Source organism: Aphelocoma coerulescens (assembly GCF_041296385.1).
Source record: "Aphelocoma coerulescens isolate FSJ_1873_10779 chromosome Z unlocalized genomic scaffold, UR_Acoe_1.0 ChrZ, whole genome shotgun sequence".
Taxonomy (NCBI): Eukaryota; Metazoa; Chordata; class Aves; order Passeriformes; family Corvidae; genus Aphelocoma; species Aphelocoma coerulescens.
Window position 1 is genome coordinate 60140212 of NW_027184085.1, and position 16506 is coordinate 60156717.

The window sequence follows — 16506 nt, forward strand, 5'->3', positions numbered from 1 at the left end:
TAAAAGCACTCTAAAAATGTGATCATCTTACTAGAACCGGTCAGGACAGTTATGCTTCCAGACTCCAAATTGCCTTCCTATGATTTCAATAATTAGAGAAAACATCGGAAAACCATGAGATATATTTTGACCTCAATAGAGAAAAAACTAATCTTGTCAGTGAGAGGGACAAGTGCTTCCTGGATACATAGCTGAACACAGATGAACACTATCTGATTTGTAACAGACCAGTAGCTTTTATCTCTTGTGAAGCAAAATAATGAAGGGATGAAAGGATCATCTAAACAGTTTATTTCAGTTAAAATCACAGCATATAATTTGGTCTGATCAACCATTAAAAAGGCCAAGGGAAGATCCAACAAAACGGAATCATTTCTGTGGAAATTATAAATCAATTTATGCAATTGCAGATAACAGCATCTTACTAGTTTATCTTAATGTAACACCACCAATAGCGTATCGGACAGCAGCACTGTGGTTCACCCACCTACTTGAAATCACTGTTACTCAGGTCAGTTTATCTGCTCCATAGAAAAGGATCTTCCGCACAGTGGCTCAAACCATTACTCATTTTCATTGGTCAAATAAGCTATAAAAGGGTCACAAAATGCTATGATACTTACTGGTCAGCAGGCATTATTAAGCTCTGTCATTATTTTACCATCATGTGAGAGAATTCATGATCTCTGAAGATATGATATGCCAATACAGCCAAGCAATGAAATGTTACTGATGCTGTTGGAAACAAGAATATAAGAATATGACCGAGTGTGAAGGGGAGCTTATAATGTTTTACAATAGCCACTTTTCTTCCTTCGACCAAGGTAAGAATTAGCACGTCAGTAAATTCTTTGTGCTTTGAAAGAACAAGACTTTAGAGCCCTTAAAATCAGACTGTAGGAAATGAGGCTGCAGGTCATTATTCAAAATTGACATGTCAGCAAACCCAGGAATTAAAGGAGAATTTGAAAGCTTTCTCTGGAGAGCCAAAAGAGGTTTAGCAGTTCGTCAAAATTTGAGACAGCAAAGCTGTATTTGTCTAACTATATAATTTATTTCAACAAAAATAAAATGCAAAAACTTACAGATATTTTGCATTTGCTTAAGAAACAGGAATTACATGTCCATGTCTGAACTGGGCAAAGATAATCTAATGCATTTGTACTCAACAAGCCTTAGTGTGCTGTTAGTGTCAGTTTTGCTCAGTGATGTACAACCGTTGCTCCTCACCAGTAATTCGGTATTTTCAAAGCAGTTCTCACACTGCTTTCCCTTAGGCCCAGAACTCCAAGTTTTCATGTCAAAACAATGCTGTTATACCTGAATCAAATTATTTCCTTCTTTTGCCAATAGTTCATTTGAGGCAGATTTTGAAATTACAGTTTTGAAAGAAGTACAGTCACAGAAAATACTGTCTTTAATGTCTGAACAAAGATGAATCAAATGTTTTTAAAATGCACTGAAAGATCTGAAAGAAGTTTAGTAATTCTCACTCATCCCAATTTCCAGTTTTAGAGTTCAATAAATCTCTGCAAATATCTTCTTATAACACTATGTGAAGCCTTGATAATTTCAAATCTGGATCATGCCCAAGAGATATTACAGGCCAATATGCTAGGATCCTGAACCAAAAAGAGCATGGGATGCATCCCTTACACTTTCTGCAGTAAAACCTTCAAAATACCCCCAAGACTCACTGTTCTGTTTTTTACCAGAGCACATAACCAAAGCTTGAACACCTTCAGAATGCACATGCATGTCTAGGCTCCCACACCAACCTGGTGTGTTCAGTTCTGTGTAGTCTGCATGCCACCTTCTTCCCAGGAAGTGTTTTTCTTTCTGCCACCTCTAAGGCACTGGGTCTAGTCCCTGCTGCAGGCAGATCATCCCAGGCATCACCCAGTCTGTGCCAGTGCTTGTTTTCCCTCTTGTTCACTGACACCTCTGAGACACCAGGACTTCATACAAACCAAGCAGAGGCAGCTTCTCTCAGGGGAATACTAAACTTCCCCTCTCCAAGTCCAAACAGGCCCAGAGAGAAGCAACCAGGGTAAAAGCCTTCTTCTCTGCAAGACCTAACAAAAACTCCCTAAATTCTTCTGCTCTTTCTCAGTTAGTCAATTTTCTCTGCTTACTCAGGAGCATTTAAATTTAACTGATAAAATCTTCTCCAAGACGGTACAAGTTATGCCCTCACTACATAACAATGTACAACCCCAAAGCTTCCCCTTACATACAGAAAAGTGTTCTTAAACTAAATGTTTATTTCTCAGTGGTCCTTGACTAAAGGACCACTTGTACTTCTTACATAAGGCTTTTGACAATAAGAATTCAACACAGTTAGTAAAAAATAAAAGACAGCCACTTCTAAAGAAATCATAAATCTTTTCAGTCATCTGCAAACAAGGATAAACATTAAACAAATTTTACAGAATTACTGCAATCTTAGGCTTTTTCTTCCCTTCCAACATACTTTAATAATTTTTAAAATATTTCCTATAAAAGCTAGATTTAAAATCTGTTTTTCCTTATCCTACACTTTGATCTTGGTCCACTTTGCACCAAGGTTGACACTTCTGGGTTAGTTTGAAATACTAGATGCAGTTATACAACTGGATAGCTTCCATAGTTAATTCTGGTTTACTTTCATTTCCCATTTTTCCTCTCACTCTTCTATAAGGTTTTTCTCCCCCTTTGCTTAATATTTTCTTTGTATATATACTTTTGTCATCTTTTCCAGTGTTTCTGCTCTCTTCCTTGTATTTTCCAATACTCAAATTCCATCCTTGGGAATATCCATTTCTCTAGCCTCTCCTTCCTTTTTTCTTGTGCTCCATTTCTTCCTACTCTGACTTCTTCTTTTCAGATGCACCTGCTGATTTGTCCAATGCCTCTTGCTCTCCAAGCTAGCCCAGCCTTCACCTCCTCCACCAGGGTACATCAATCACTGCCTACATTCACAGAGATAACTTAAACCCCTCATACAACTGCCTTAGTATGTCCTGTATCCACCCAGGAAAATCTGAACTCACTTCAGATCTGACTTCCAGAACATAAGCTCTGGAAACTCAGTGAAAAGGCTCAAGAGCAGCATCCTAGGACAAAACATACTGTGCCATAGGACTGGTAGAGAACACATGTCATGCAGCAGAGGATTTCCCTAGCTGCACTAACTACAAAACACTGCTAATGTCAGCAAGCAGAGGGAATGGTGGGGCTGTGTCCACCTGCACACACACACCAGTCTATGCAGCCTGAGATGAGCAGGCTGGCAAGCCCTTGTTGAACAGCCACACTGAGGATGTGACATCTGTGGGTGGGAGCATTTTATCTCCAGAAGATATGGCACATTTTCAGGGGCTTATGACAAGACATAATTTTGGCAGCCAGCCTCCCAAGCTATGGAGGGTAATATTCTCCTGTGCAATGGTGATTCACTTCTTCTTTCAGGATAACAGTGTTACTGTACCAGAGCAGTAGAGAATCATTTGGCATTTCATTTAAGAGCTAAGAACTATGGTTTTAAGTGTGTGTTTTCCCTTCAGTGCCCTTTACCCACACATAGGCTGTTAATGGCTTTATCATCTGAATCTATTAATTTGCACCTTGGACACCTTGTGCAAACCTCACATTCTAGAGGTGACAGCACAATTCATAACAAAGCAATAAAAAGGCAAAAAACATCCCTCCAAAAGGAACAAGGCAGGAATTCTGGCACAGGAAGACCTAAACTATTCAGGAGAACCAGCTATTCAGAACATACGTTTTGGTTATACTTACATCCCTGATACAGGCATCAGGAAGAAAAAAATCTTGTTCAGGGATCTCTGAACAGGCAAATTTCCTCTCACCTTCCATAAGCCCAGAGCCCAGAGTTGTATACTGTGCAGCAATGAAGTAGTCTGTCAAATGGCAACAAACAAGAACTAAGATGACTTTTACCTTTCTCATGCTGCTCATGAATCATCTGGAACTAATGGGTGAAAGTATGACTAACTCAGCCTTTAATAACTGTACTTCAAATCTTCCTGATCAATGTAAAAACAGTGGTAAAAACAGCATGAGGAAGGATCAACACAGCTTTCAGAAATGTCAGACCATTTCAGTACTTTTTGTTTTATACTCTGAGATTTCTCCCCTCAGTTATACACCATACTACTTAGATTCATTAGTGGTCATGCAGTTCTAAGAAGCCATGTTTGTTTTCAGTGCCAAGAGTAAACACCAAAATCAGAGACGTTGATTACTTCAAATTAAAAAAAAACACCAAACTAAAATAGAACAAAGATAACGAAATGAAGTTTGACTAGCCCCAAAATAAACCAAGTACTTTTTAAATTCTGAATTTATTTTGACAAATCTGCAAGAAGCATTATCAATTGAGTGAACAATATTTTAAAAGGATAGAGATTTTATTAGCTGTGTATTTTCTTACAACTTTTACCTTTATGTCTACAAAAAAGTATTTTTTTCCTAGTCTCTCACTAGCATGCAAATTTCTACCAGAATCAAGTTAACACACATAATAGCATGAAAAAAATATTTCTGAAGCAGGGTAGCATTCTTTTTTTTTTGGGGGGGGGGGGGAGGGGAGTGGGGGTGGGCAGGGTGTTCCCCCACTGCAAGTAAAGAAGACATTTTTCACAATTGCTAAGCAAACAAGAGAAAGTCCATTAGAATCTTCAGACTCTTGACAAAGACTCTTGGTTAATGGTACTGGTCTAAAAAGCAGATAAGCCATATAATTTTACAAGAAGCAACCCGCTGAATCCTTCAGCAAACACAGCTTGGCAATCTATCTTCAATTCAAAATAATGAGGCGGCAGGAGCGTGATGGAGAAATTAGTCTTCAAAAACATCACGTAAGGGAATCCAGCTGTGCTTGTATAGTTTCCAGCTATTTAAAGGAACAAAAAGAGAGAAAAAAACCTCCACTCATAAAATGTTGTTTAGAAACATGCAAACAGAAATATCCAATATCTTCAACTGCGCATACCAAATGTATTTGCATACCAATATAAAAATCCTGTACTCATGAATATTTGTTTTTACATGAAGCTATTAGAATTCATTGCTGCAGTTTAAATATTCAAATTTTAAAGAAACAGTTGTCTAAATACTACCTCTTTAGCATGCACAGATGTTTTCCTGTGAATTTCTAATGCATAATAAGGAAAAAAAATAAGAGAGTTTTTGACTGGATTACGAGGCTAGCATCTTGACTGAAGATGTAACACAAAGATGCTCTTTCCAGAGAGATCCCCACTGTTAATCATCAGCTACTCCTCCTGATCTAACTGCCAGGTATGCTTACAATGACCCGAGCCTTGCCTTCCAAAGTTGAACGCACAGGCTCTTCTTGAAAGCACTTTATGTAATCAAAGAGATCTAACAGCCTTAATTTAAGTTGGATCCCTTTTTTCCAGTTTTATTAGATTTAATTCATATAGGCAACACTTCCTGCTGAGCAGCATAAGGTGTTTACAAAGAAACTATAATATTGTAAAATCTACAGACCTTGTTGTAGAACTCAAACAGCTCTTGGTGGCTAAATTCTACAAACACCTTCTTCAGGTTCTGTAAAAAAGAAAAAAAAAACCAAACAGATTAAAAGAAAAGAAGGAATAAGGCAGGAATAAGCATACTCTTTTCTCTTTCTTCTTTCTATTCTATTCTTTTCCCTTTTCTTTTTTCTTTTCTTTCCTTTTTTCTTTTTGTTTCATTTCGTTTCTTTTCTTTTTAGAATTAACTCCAGTAAATCAGAATATGAGATCAAAATAAATGAAAGAAAATGGTTAGTTTCCTTCCATTCACTACAGTGTTCCTATACATGTATATTTCATTTAAGTAAAGAATTCAAATCTACCAGTATATCTATTCTCCTCCTGTGAAGAATAGTAATAAAATAATCTATGTAAAGGATTTAGTTACCTTATTTTTAAGTCAGACAAAAATGAAAGATTACATTCATCTTTCTCAGCAGTCCATCTGGTAAATACCATTTCACAGCAACAAAGTCAGTAGAGTATTTGATTGAACTGGCACAGCTATTAACATACTGCACAGGCACAGAGCTGATACCTCCATTTATTAATCCAACAGTTCCAATCTTAGCATGCTGACACTGCTATAAGCATCCATGCAGATTCAGCCCAAGTTAACAATTAACACAACACCTTCAAAGCAGTGCTTAAACGCTGAAAAAAACCACAAAATAACACAACTGATGAAAACTACTGTAGATAAAAGAGATTGTGGCAATAATCCTCTGCATGCATGTGCTGATGTCTGTGGAGATGGGGTTTAAATTAGAACTTCTGTCCTGCTTAACTTGCTTGCAGCTTGCAACCTTCAATCACAGTGCAGATCTATCTATACAGTTCCTAGCCTTATTCCTTCTACGTCACTTTATGACTTTATATTTAAAAGGAAATTTCTATTTCTGCACATTCTCTTCATTTTTCTTAGATTTTTCAAGGCTTGGAGGCATTCCTGAGGATAAAAGCTGCACTTCCATGAACACTAATGAGGCTCTGTGAAAGCTGAATCTGTGGACACCTCTACTCACAAAATATTATCAGCTGAAATAACGTACACACACCACATTTCTTTAACTGGTACCAACTTCATGTACCACTTGGGTGAGTAGAGAAACACTTATTTATCCACTTAGCTTAAATGAGCAAGGACACTTTTGCATACAGACGAGGCATACGGACAAGTACACATTCTGTGTACTCATAGCAATGCAAGTCTCAAGTTATGCCAAATAATGTCACTGAATTTGGCATACCAAACGCACAAGACCAGCAGAAGGCCTGGGAACACAGTATAGGTACTGCCTGGTGCCTGCTCCTCAAAAGGAGCTGTAAGAGACACAGGAAAGAGATAAAATAACTGGGGCCAGCCTGTCTGGTGCAATTCCTCCTTCTCGCTCTGCAGAAAGAAGGATCCCTTCCAACAATTTCAGGACAGCTACAAAAGCCTAGAAAAGGACCAGTGATTTGCATGAGAGACCAATCTTCCCCCTCTGGGAAGGAACAATGCAATACTGTGAATCGCATGGCGAATACAAAATAAAACTACCAGGACAGCAGTTCTCTTTGCCATGACTCCAGCTGATCCTCCCTCCAAAGAGCATAATGCTGTGACAGGGAAGTAAAAGCATTTTTAAAGGCTTTCTAACAGCTAAGAAACAAAAAAGAAAGCAAACAAGGGTTTTTTTCAGAAGAGAAAGGGGGTAGAGGAAAGAAGAAAGATACACTTATGGCAAAGGGATCTAGCATTTCAGCTGGGACGTTTGTTTGGCATTTGACTTTCTAGAAGGATTTGGGCAATTGAATGGAAGGAATCAAAACTGCAAAGAAGAAGTTCAGAACGAAAGGAATATATACATCTTGAAAGTTTATCACTCACAATTAATAGTTAGGGTCATTTCTTGAATGATTTCTGGAAGGGGAGTCTGTTGGATTTTGATATGACAGTTTTGCAGTGCCTCCAGAGAGGGGCAGAGAAAGACATCTGACCATCTGATCTCATTTCTCTGATCTTGATGTCTCATGCAAGTTGGGCATCTTCTGATACTACATTAGATCAGCAAGCACAATCAATTCTCTCTCTCTCTGCTTGTCTTTCATATTTTCTAACTACATTAATTACTGTTTGTTAAAAGATAGTATATGCAAATGAAAGAAATGCACGCCTTTTAAATCAGATTCTCTTTACACTCAAAAAAACCCACTATGCTTTATGAACAGGATGAGATCTCTCTTCCCATTATTATTTAATAATCATACTCTGATAACTAGGACAAAATTTATGTTGGATTGTGGCAGGCAAATGTCTGTGGAGATTAAAAGAAAGCATGCAATGCTAGGCTATGTTTCTCATCTGGGGTGGGAGTAAGAGTGTCAGCGGGAGAGAGGTGTAACAATCTTGTATGAAATATGTTGTTTATCTGCACTTAATCATCTGCTAAAACACATTTGTTTATATGTGTAAAAACCTAGTACATCTACTACACCACTTAAACAGAGAGTAGCATCACAAAAAAACCCATGCAGAAGTATGGCACCAGTCAAAAATGTTATCTTTACTATATTAATTTCTCACTAGCATGAGTCCCTTAAGGAAGGTGACAAATAATCATTATTATGTTGTCAGGAGTTCCTATATAAACTACAAAAACATTGTATCATAACCAGATCCATACAAAAAAACCCTACTTCTCAGGTGGCTGATGGTCCCCCATTTTTAGCTGGGATATCCATTATTCACTTACTTGCTTTATTCTGTGTGAACATAAACAAGTGCAATTAAAATTGTGTTCCACAGGACTAGGTTACCACCCAGTTCTTCAATTACTCAGTAAAATTGTCTTAAAAATTACTGTATAGATAGAATATTGCTAAATCCCCCAGAGCAGGCTAATTCCTAATATACTAAATGGAATTTTACTCAGATAAGCATACAAAATTACAAACCCCAATAATATTTCAACCATAACTAAAACACAGGATGAAAAAAATCGCTTTCAGCTTACTTACTTAATTAAATGTCACTGTGTACAGACAGAACCTCAACCTGTTTATGAAAAGTACAGCTAAGCTGACTTCTTTTATTTGCTCATACAGGTTTTCAGATATTGCCTCTGATCTAGTATGTGTTTCCCAGATGTAAATAAGAAACCAGCAATTTGCTGGATGTCTAACTTCTTTTCTTCTTTTTATCAAGTGTATCATTCTTTTTTCCTCTTTCCTCTATAAATTTCTTCCCATTCCTCACCTTCACACTACTCTCTCCCCCATTTCTGGCATCCCATTTTCTCTTAGCTGTTATCATCTTCATGTGAAAGAAAACTAAACTGAATTTATTCCCATTGTCACACTTTGTCACTCCAATAATTTTTCTAATTACATCCCAAATTTTGTTGCTGTGCCAGTGTTGAGTCCTAGCTCCTACTCTTAAGAGTTTTAGCCTTGGGGGTGGCAGTTTCATAGCATCAGAGAAATATAGCTGAGCATGCTATTCTTATGAAGACAAAGAAATTGCTAAAGTACCAAACGTTCATTCTTTGGGCTGCTTTGAAAACACGGAGACAGGCTTTTTGTCTGATACAATACCCATGAAGGGTGGCAGGGATTGCACTGAAGCAATATGCTCATTGAGCATAGCTAAAGAGTATGTGCAGCATGTTAGCTAAATAAAGTTGCAGTTAAGTTTAATGTGTTCATCTACTGTAAAACATGACAAAGCACTACATTTACTACTGGAAAGGTCTGTGTGAATTGCAGGTGTCACCAAGAAAAATCTTTATATCCCCCGAATTCACTGCAAGGAATATGGTAATAAGCTTTCTGAAATGAGTGGTTTAACATGTTTGGCCATCTATTTTAAGTGTTAAAATTAGATTCTAGTGCCATTTTGCCTTCATACGTCTAGATGAAATCTGATTTCATTCCACCTCTTCTCTCACCTCAGGGTTGTATCAATTTACAACTTACAGCCTCCTGAGAACTGTGAAATTCTAATAAGTTTAACTGATTAGGGTTGTTTTCTCCCCTTAAGTATCTTCTCACTTACTGTCTGGTATTATTTTAAAAAATATAACATCTTCATCAGCCTCTAAAACCAAATTTCCTTTGAGGGTAGAAGGGGGGTAGGGAAGAGGAGAGAGAAAGGAGAGGAAAATGAAGATAAAACCTCTGTATTCCCAGTCAATATTAATATGCTATCCTGTCCAAAACAACCATTCTGAGTGTCTGGCTAATTCTACAAAATAGCTACAGTCATTTAATATACACTTAGCTTACAATCACCACCAAACAATTAGGCAAATTTTTAGCTGAACATGATCATCAGCATAAAATTATGAAGATACAAGTATGCAAGATGTGTAAGAGTCTCCAATTTCCCATTATCTCGGCTAACTATTTTAAACATGAATACCTTCCTGGTGCAAAATGTTTCTGTGGAAACCAAGCAAAAAGTCTCCTTAAAAGACTTCAGAAAGCAGAGGCAAATTTCTGGTTATAACCAAAGGACTGGGTTTTGCTTTTAGGGGTTGGTTTGGTTCCTTGGTCGCTTGGTTGGTTTGGTCTGTTTTACAGTGGGGATGTTTATTTGCTTGGTAGTGTTTTGTTGGTTTTTTTAATACAGTGCTCTAGATATTCCTATTTCAATGTACTACTGCAAAAGCCTTATTACTAATGACAGAGTTTTGCAACCTTACATATTACACAGCTATTCCACACATTTAAGTCCCCAACCCTATGTGTAAGCATAGAGTAATGCACTAGAAGTTATCAATAAAAGCCAAACTTCTGGCTTTAAAGCTAACTTTAATACAAAAAACTGATATTGCTGTTCTCCACTGCAAAGCTATAACTATGTCAATGATGTTGAAAAATAAATACCAAGTATTTTGAAACAAACAGATGGAGTGATAGGCTGGTTTATATACCTAAAAGTCTACTGATAATGATAATGTTCTGTGACTGAGCATATGTAAAAAAATACAGTATATCCAGCAAAATTTATTAATAGTAACTAAGTGAAGCAACATATATCCCAGTCTTCATATTCTCTAGTATTACCTTTAATACTATCTTGAGCCACATCTCCATTAGGTTTGAGAGAAGAACATTTTCACATTTGCTATGCATTCTCCAATTTATTCCTATTAGACTTCCTTAAAATCTCAGATGTAAGAGAAGGTGGACAACAAAGCTAACCAGTTTATGAACAAATTAAGATTCATTCCTAAACAGACCCCAGTTGATTCTTAGTAGCCTACATTTCCCTCTGGACCTATCCATTTCAATTCAGACTTCCTTTAAACTTGCTTGGACCCTGGAGAACTATGCATTTACCTAGGCACTTAAAACTTACAGCCCTTGTTCTATTTGTACCTCACAGAATTTATCAAAAAGTTTGAGCTGCTTGGTCAGGAAGATGAATTTTAAGAAGAGCATATGCATTAAAACAGACCAGCATCTCTTAGAAGTACACCTGTTTCTTAACTCTCTGCACATAAGAGATAGTAATTAAACTTCTTCATATTCTTACAGCTGTAGATGGATGTGATAATTCAGCTCAGGGATTCAGCAAAACACAGGGAGTTAAGTACAGACTAATATATTCCTAATTAAACTTCTTTCACATCACCAAAAAATGTGACCTTCAAACTTCTTTCTTTTTCCAAGCTTATTTCCATTTGCAATACCAAATTATTATTTTTGTAGAGAAAAAAAATCATGTTTTATGACTGAATTACATGCGTTTCAAGTTTCAGTGTGCAACTATTATAAAATGTAAGATACCAATCCACTCTTTTCCTGACCAATATATCAACATCTAGTTTGTAAACGTACCGCATTCTAACTTTCAAAGTTGCATTTTTTTTTCATATAAGCTTAAGAAATTCAAATTCCTTGTGGATTCAGGGAGATCAAGATCTGCATCATACTGAAGATGTCTTTCCCTCTCTTTGCAATCTCTATATAAGTCCCCTAGCCAAAGCTCTGTGTTGATTCCTGAGATCTAACCAACATGTTACTGGAATTGATGGAGATACATACAGATAAATCTTTAATCTCACTCCAGCAGATTCAGGATCATTTAAGCACATTTTCATGGAAACTGGTGAGAATAAATTTATTGCCCAGTCTGGCAGTAAGGCAACAGACTTGGCAGGCCTTTGGAGACCTACAGAAGACCTGACATACTCCCAAACTGCAATAAGAACTGTCAGTCATTACCATTTTCATTCCTCCTGTTTCCCTCCATCCTCACAAAAATAACCAGTACTGGCTGGCTGAACTGATGCAAAACTAGAGACAGGAAATGGGACACAACTGCTAAAAAGACACATAGGCTGGGAATATGACAGAGCATTAGAGGCAGACTGGTCCCTTTCTTCACAGTAGGTAAGAAAAATGTTTTTAAAACTGACAGAATTATCTGGGAAAAAACCCAAAACTACAGTTTTCACCTCAGTACACCTTTTCAGAGTAAATACCATCTTGCTAAAGAAAACAGAGATAGAAAAGCATTGTTTTTCCAATAGCTGTATCCAGGAAAAGGGTTCCTAGGAATTTACATTCCTATAAATACCATCATTATATTGGTTTTAATGATACTTTTGCACGGAAAACCTCTAAAAACCAGAAATCCAGAGATGAGGGTTGACACTTCTGTGCAGATTATGTTAAATACACTTTTAGAAAAACATCACAGTGAACAAACTCGCTTTTTGGAGAAATGGGTGGTAGATGTGCATCAGTGCATGCCTATCACTTTAAAGCATATCTTTTATAGTGATACTTCCCTGTATGTTGCACCTACAGAAAATGGCTCATAGAAGATCTACTGAAAGGCTGACTTGCTTTATGTCAGTTCTGTATTTTGTACTTACCCTCACATGCCCTTTCCTTCTTTGAAGACAACTATACACACTGCTCAAGCTCCTGATTGATTCCTGGCTAAACTCCACATGGATTCAATCACTAACAGCAAAAAGCATCCATCCACACAAATGTCACTATATTCTCAGGACTCAATAGCAAAACATGTGTAATTTCCAACAACAGTATATCCAACAAAACGTGTTTAAAAATTGTTTAATATACTGAAAGGTTGCCACAATTACTACGAATGTCACAGATTAATCTGAGGAACACAGGTCCTAATAATCATTATTTTCCTGTTTCATCGCTCACCTAATTTTACAAATTATACTGTAGTCCAAATACTGCAGAAAGCTCTCTGAAGAAGCAATCTTACTAAAAATTTAAAAAAAAACAAAAAAAAGCTCTTTCTTCCTATTAAATTTCACTGTATCAAGTTTGGAAAAAAGAGTTCATGGGAAATCACATACACCCTAATTTTTGCATACTGCTTATACTGTCTGTAACTATCAAAATACTTCTTTAGTCAGAACTGTACTGGTTTTATTCCTCAGAAGTAATTAAATTCTTATCTTTCACATTTTGGTACATCTCATTTGTCACAGAACTTAAGATATTTTAAAAATTAAGTTTAGGAACACTGCAAGGAAAACTAGGCAGTTTTGACTCTGTGTTTCTTTTATTTCCACTAGGGCTAGCACGTAAGTCTTCAAAAACCATGAAGACCACTGAGTTCAAATTTCAATTCTAAAGATAGCTTACATCAAAACTGACACAATAGTCTTACATTCACCTTGAATGATAAGGAATTCACCTTTCTTATTATTATTGTATTCACAGATAACCTCTGCTGAAGAAGGCATAAGCATGCTGGTACCAGAAATGCTTTCAAGCTTTTCTGACCTCACATGTTCACCAGATTTGATCACAGCCCCATTAATTTTTAAAAACAACATATCAAAAAGATGTTACGTAGCTATAGTTGTGGAGTATTTTCACTATTGCAATCAGAAAATAATCAAATTCTAGGAAACTAACAGAACTGAGTGTAAATATTAAGCGCAACATTAGCCTAGTATTGGAATTCACAATTTAAGATTATGAGCTTAAATGGCAAACATTGCACCTTGGGTGTCTTGGAACACCAAAGCTCAGCCTATAGCATCAAAGGCAGACTGAGAAGTATTTGTATTTGATATACAATGGTCAAAACCTCCTACAGCAAGAAGAGCAGCTCAACACCATGTACAGAGTTTTTTAAAGAGCTTCTCACACAGCTTGCTTGCAACTGAAGTAATTAACCTGGAATTACAAAACCTTTATGTTCTAATCAGTTACATATCTAATACTGGGTATGAAGCAGGACTTAGAGGAAGCTCAAATTGTGATCCTAACCACTCAGGAAGCCACCCCTTTGTTCTCATCTAAAAGCCAGATAAAACCTCCTTTGTCCAAAGAAGAAGCCTGGGTTGTTATCATCTGCATCCATATCTAGAGATACAGATGAGACAGAAATACTATATGGTGAAGTCATGCAGATGACTAACATTTTAAGAAGGATTTATACCTCCATTTAAGAATGGAGGAAGCTGGCATCTTTTTGAATTATTAGGTTCTGAGCCTACCTGGTTCAGTAAGAAACTGCAATGCTGTATTGTATTACCACAAAAAGCCATTCTTTCTGCATCAATGGAATACCTGAAAGTATCTATTGTTTCTACTGAGGCACAAGAAAAGAGGTTGGATAAAAGATGCCAGCAGTGAGAAGAAAGATATAAGGAAGCTCGAATCCACATGAAATCAATGTAACTGATGTGAAAACACCCTTTCAAAAATCTGCTTAAATATTTACAAAATGTCGAGATTAGATAATTTGTAAATTAGTTCTTTTTGTTTGAAATGGGTCACTCGGAGTATCACCAATTTGGATTTTGTTAGGCAGACCAGCAAAGATAAAATGTTTGGGGCTTTCTTTTTCTGTGCTAAAAGGATGTTAGTGGCTGTCAGTGAGTATGTTTTTGATCTCCAGTGGGCAAAACATTCCAGCAGCTAGCAACTGGGGGCTTGCACACAAATCCCAGCTGTTGAAAAACAGGGAAGTCATGCAGGAATGAGGGATGTCTAGTCCCCAGCAGGATCAAAGACAGAACTCTTAGGGAATAAGGTTGTTTGTAAGGTAATGTATATTTTATCCTTTTAAAAAATTTATTTATTTTTATGAGGAAGTCACCTACTTACAATTTTTACTGTATTCTGAAGGCTGTAATGTATCTACAGCTTTTGCTACTATGCTCACAATTTACAAATAAGTGGTGGTATTTCTTCCTTGCTGTAAGCAACCCAGCAAAGCCTTGAATCAGAGCTACCTGTTTGTATCTAGGACACACTGATATCAGAGTGCAAACAAAATTATTTTGCATCACAAGCCTGACCAAGTAAACACCAACATCTCTCAGGCAACATGCCACAGTGCAAAACTGGAAGAGGTCATTAAAACCAAAGTTTCTCAAATTAGACAAAAAAGCTTCTCCTTTTTACAAGAATTAGAAGATTATGTGGTCTTTTCTCATTATGACTCCACAAAATTAACAGGAATGTGGAAACAACCATTTACTATGAAGCAATCAAGCAACAATTTTCTCTTACTTGTCACTGAAGATTACACACAATCTAATGACACAAAATTAGCTATTTTGGATTTCAGACAATGGAATTTCAGCGATCTTTCTTTGTTACTTTTGCTAACAAGTTACTTAAAGTTTGATGGAGTGGAGTGGTGTGAATTCTCACTGCTTACTGAAAACTGGACAAAGTGCTAAGAGCAGAAAGTACAAGTTCTGTGTGTTTTCACATACATCAAAGATGAAATGAGATCTCTCACCCACAGTTTCCTTCAAAGCCAGACTATGAACTTAAGTGTAGAAGTAATATCCTCTTGGGAAAGAAAAAAAACAATTTTTGGCAAATATAAGCAATTCAAAAGAGGGTATCAAATCCCTTTTTATTTTCTTCAAGTCTGTGTGCTATCTAATTACAGTTCATAAAGGTTGCTTTAAAGAGAGTGAGCAATATGAAAGCATACAGTACTAGATTTGGATTATTTTAGAGATGGTAGGAGTACAGTCCAGTACTCAAGCTGGCTGCAGTGGTTTCAATAATTATCAAAACCAAGATACTTTTTATGCTTCTCTCTCAAAATCAATCTGTTTAGCTCCAAATTAATTACATTTTTCTCTTTCAAGACAGCACTGCATGATGCAAAACTAAAATGGTAGAGCAAGGAATAAAAAGTGCATGAGGTGTAATCTTTTCACAAAGATAGACACAAGATTAATATTTAAACTAAACTGAATGTCTTTTTTATCTTTTTAACATATAAGTTCTTCAAATGGAAAAATGGAATAGTAAGATGTTACAGGTCAGTTTGCAAATACTATTTTCTTAGAAGCATACATCATTTATGTTGGAAAAGACCTCCAAGATCACTGAGCCCAACATTTGACCAAACACCACCATTCCAACTAAACCACAGCACTAAATGCCATATCCAGTCATTTCTTGAACACTTCCCCTACCACCTTTCTGGGCAGTCCATTCCAGTGTTTAACAACCCTTTCCAGGACAAATTTCTTCCTAATGTCCAACATGAACCCCCTCCCCGGAACAGCTGGAGGCCATTTCCTCTTGTCCTGCTGCTAGTTCCCTACCTTTCTACAACCTCCTTTGACATAGCTGTTAGTAGCAAGGCAGTGTCCAGTTGCATTCAAGGTGTAAAACTGGTCACTGAAAAGCAGAAAAATGAACTAGAAAAACAAATGGGTAACAGCTGCACTGGAGAAAGACAGCCTGATGATCCTAGTCAGGATCAGGGTGACAGCAGCCTTTGTGAAAGAGCATATTAAGAGTATCTGTGCTTTCTTACTAGTGTGACAGAATTAACAGTTGAACAGACACTAAAGGGAGAAGCCACTGGATTCCAGGTATGAGAAATGTTTTGTGTCAGTTGAAGAAAGTAATTCCAAAACCCTGCACAGAAAACTGAATTGCACAAATTGCAAACCAGTTTCTTAAATGAGAACAAACAGCCTAACACACTTGA

General features: G+C 36.9%; 1 protein-coding gene across 2 annotated transcripts in view; it reads right to left on the reverse strand.

Moving 5' to 3' along the window:
- Positions 1 to 276: 276 nt before the first annotated feature.
- COMMD10 (COMM domain containing 10) overlaps positions 277 to 16506 on the reverse strand; it is a 121429-nt gene continuing 105199 nt past the window's right edge. Inside the window, exons 6-7 of one of the 2 annotated variants that reach the window (XM_069001967.1) lie at positions 5518 to 5577; positions 277 to 4897 (exon numbers count right to left, since the gene is read on the reverse strand). In XM_069001967.1, coding sequence (XP_068858068.1) covers positions 4859 to 4897; positions 5518 to 5577 — 99 coding nt within the window. In that variant the 3' untranslated portion in view covers positions 277 to 4858. The remainder of the gene's footprint in view (positions 4898 to 5517; positions 5578 to 16506) is intronic. The other variant, XR_011147763.1, reaches the window with a different exon arrangement.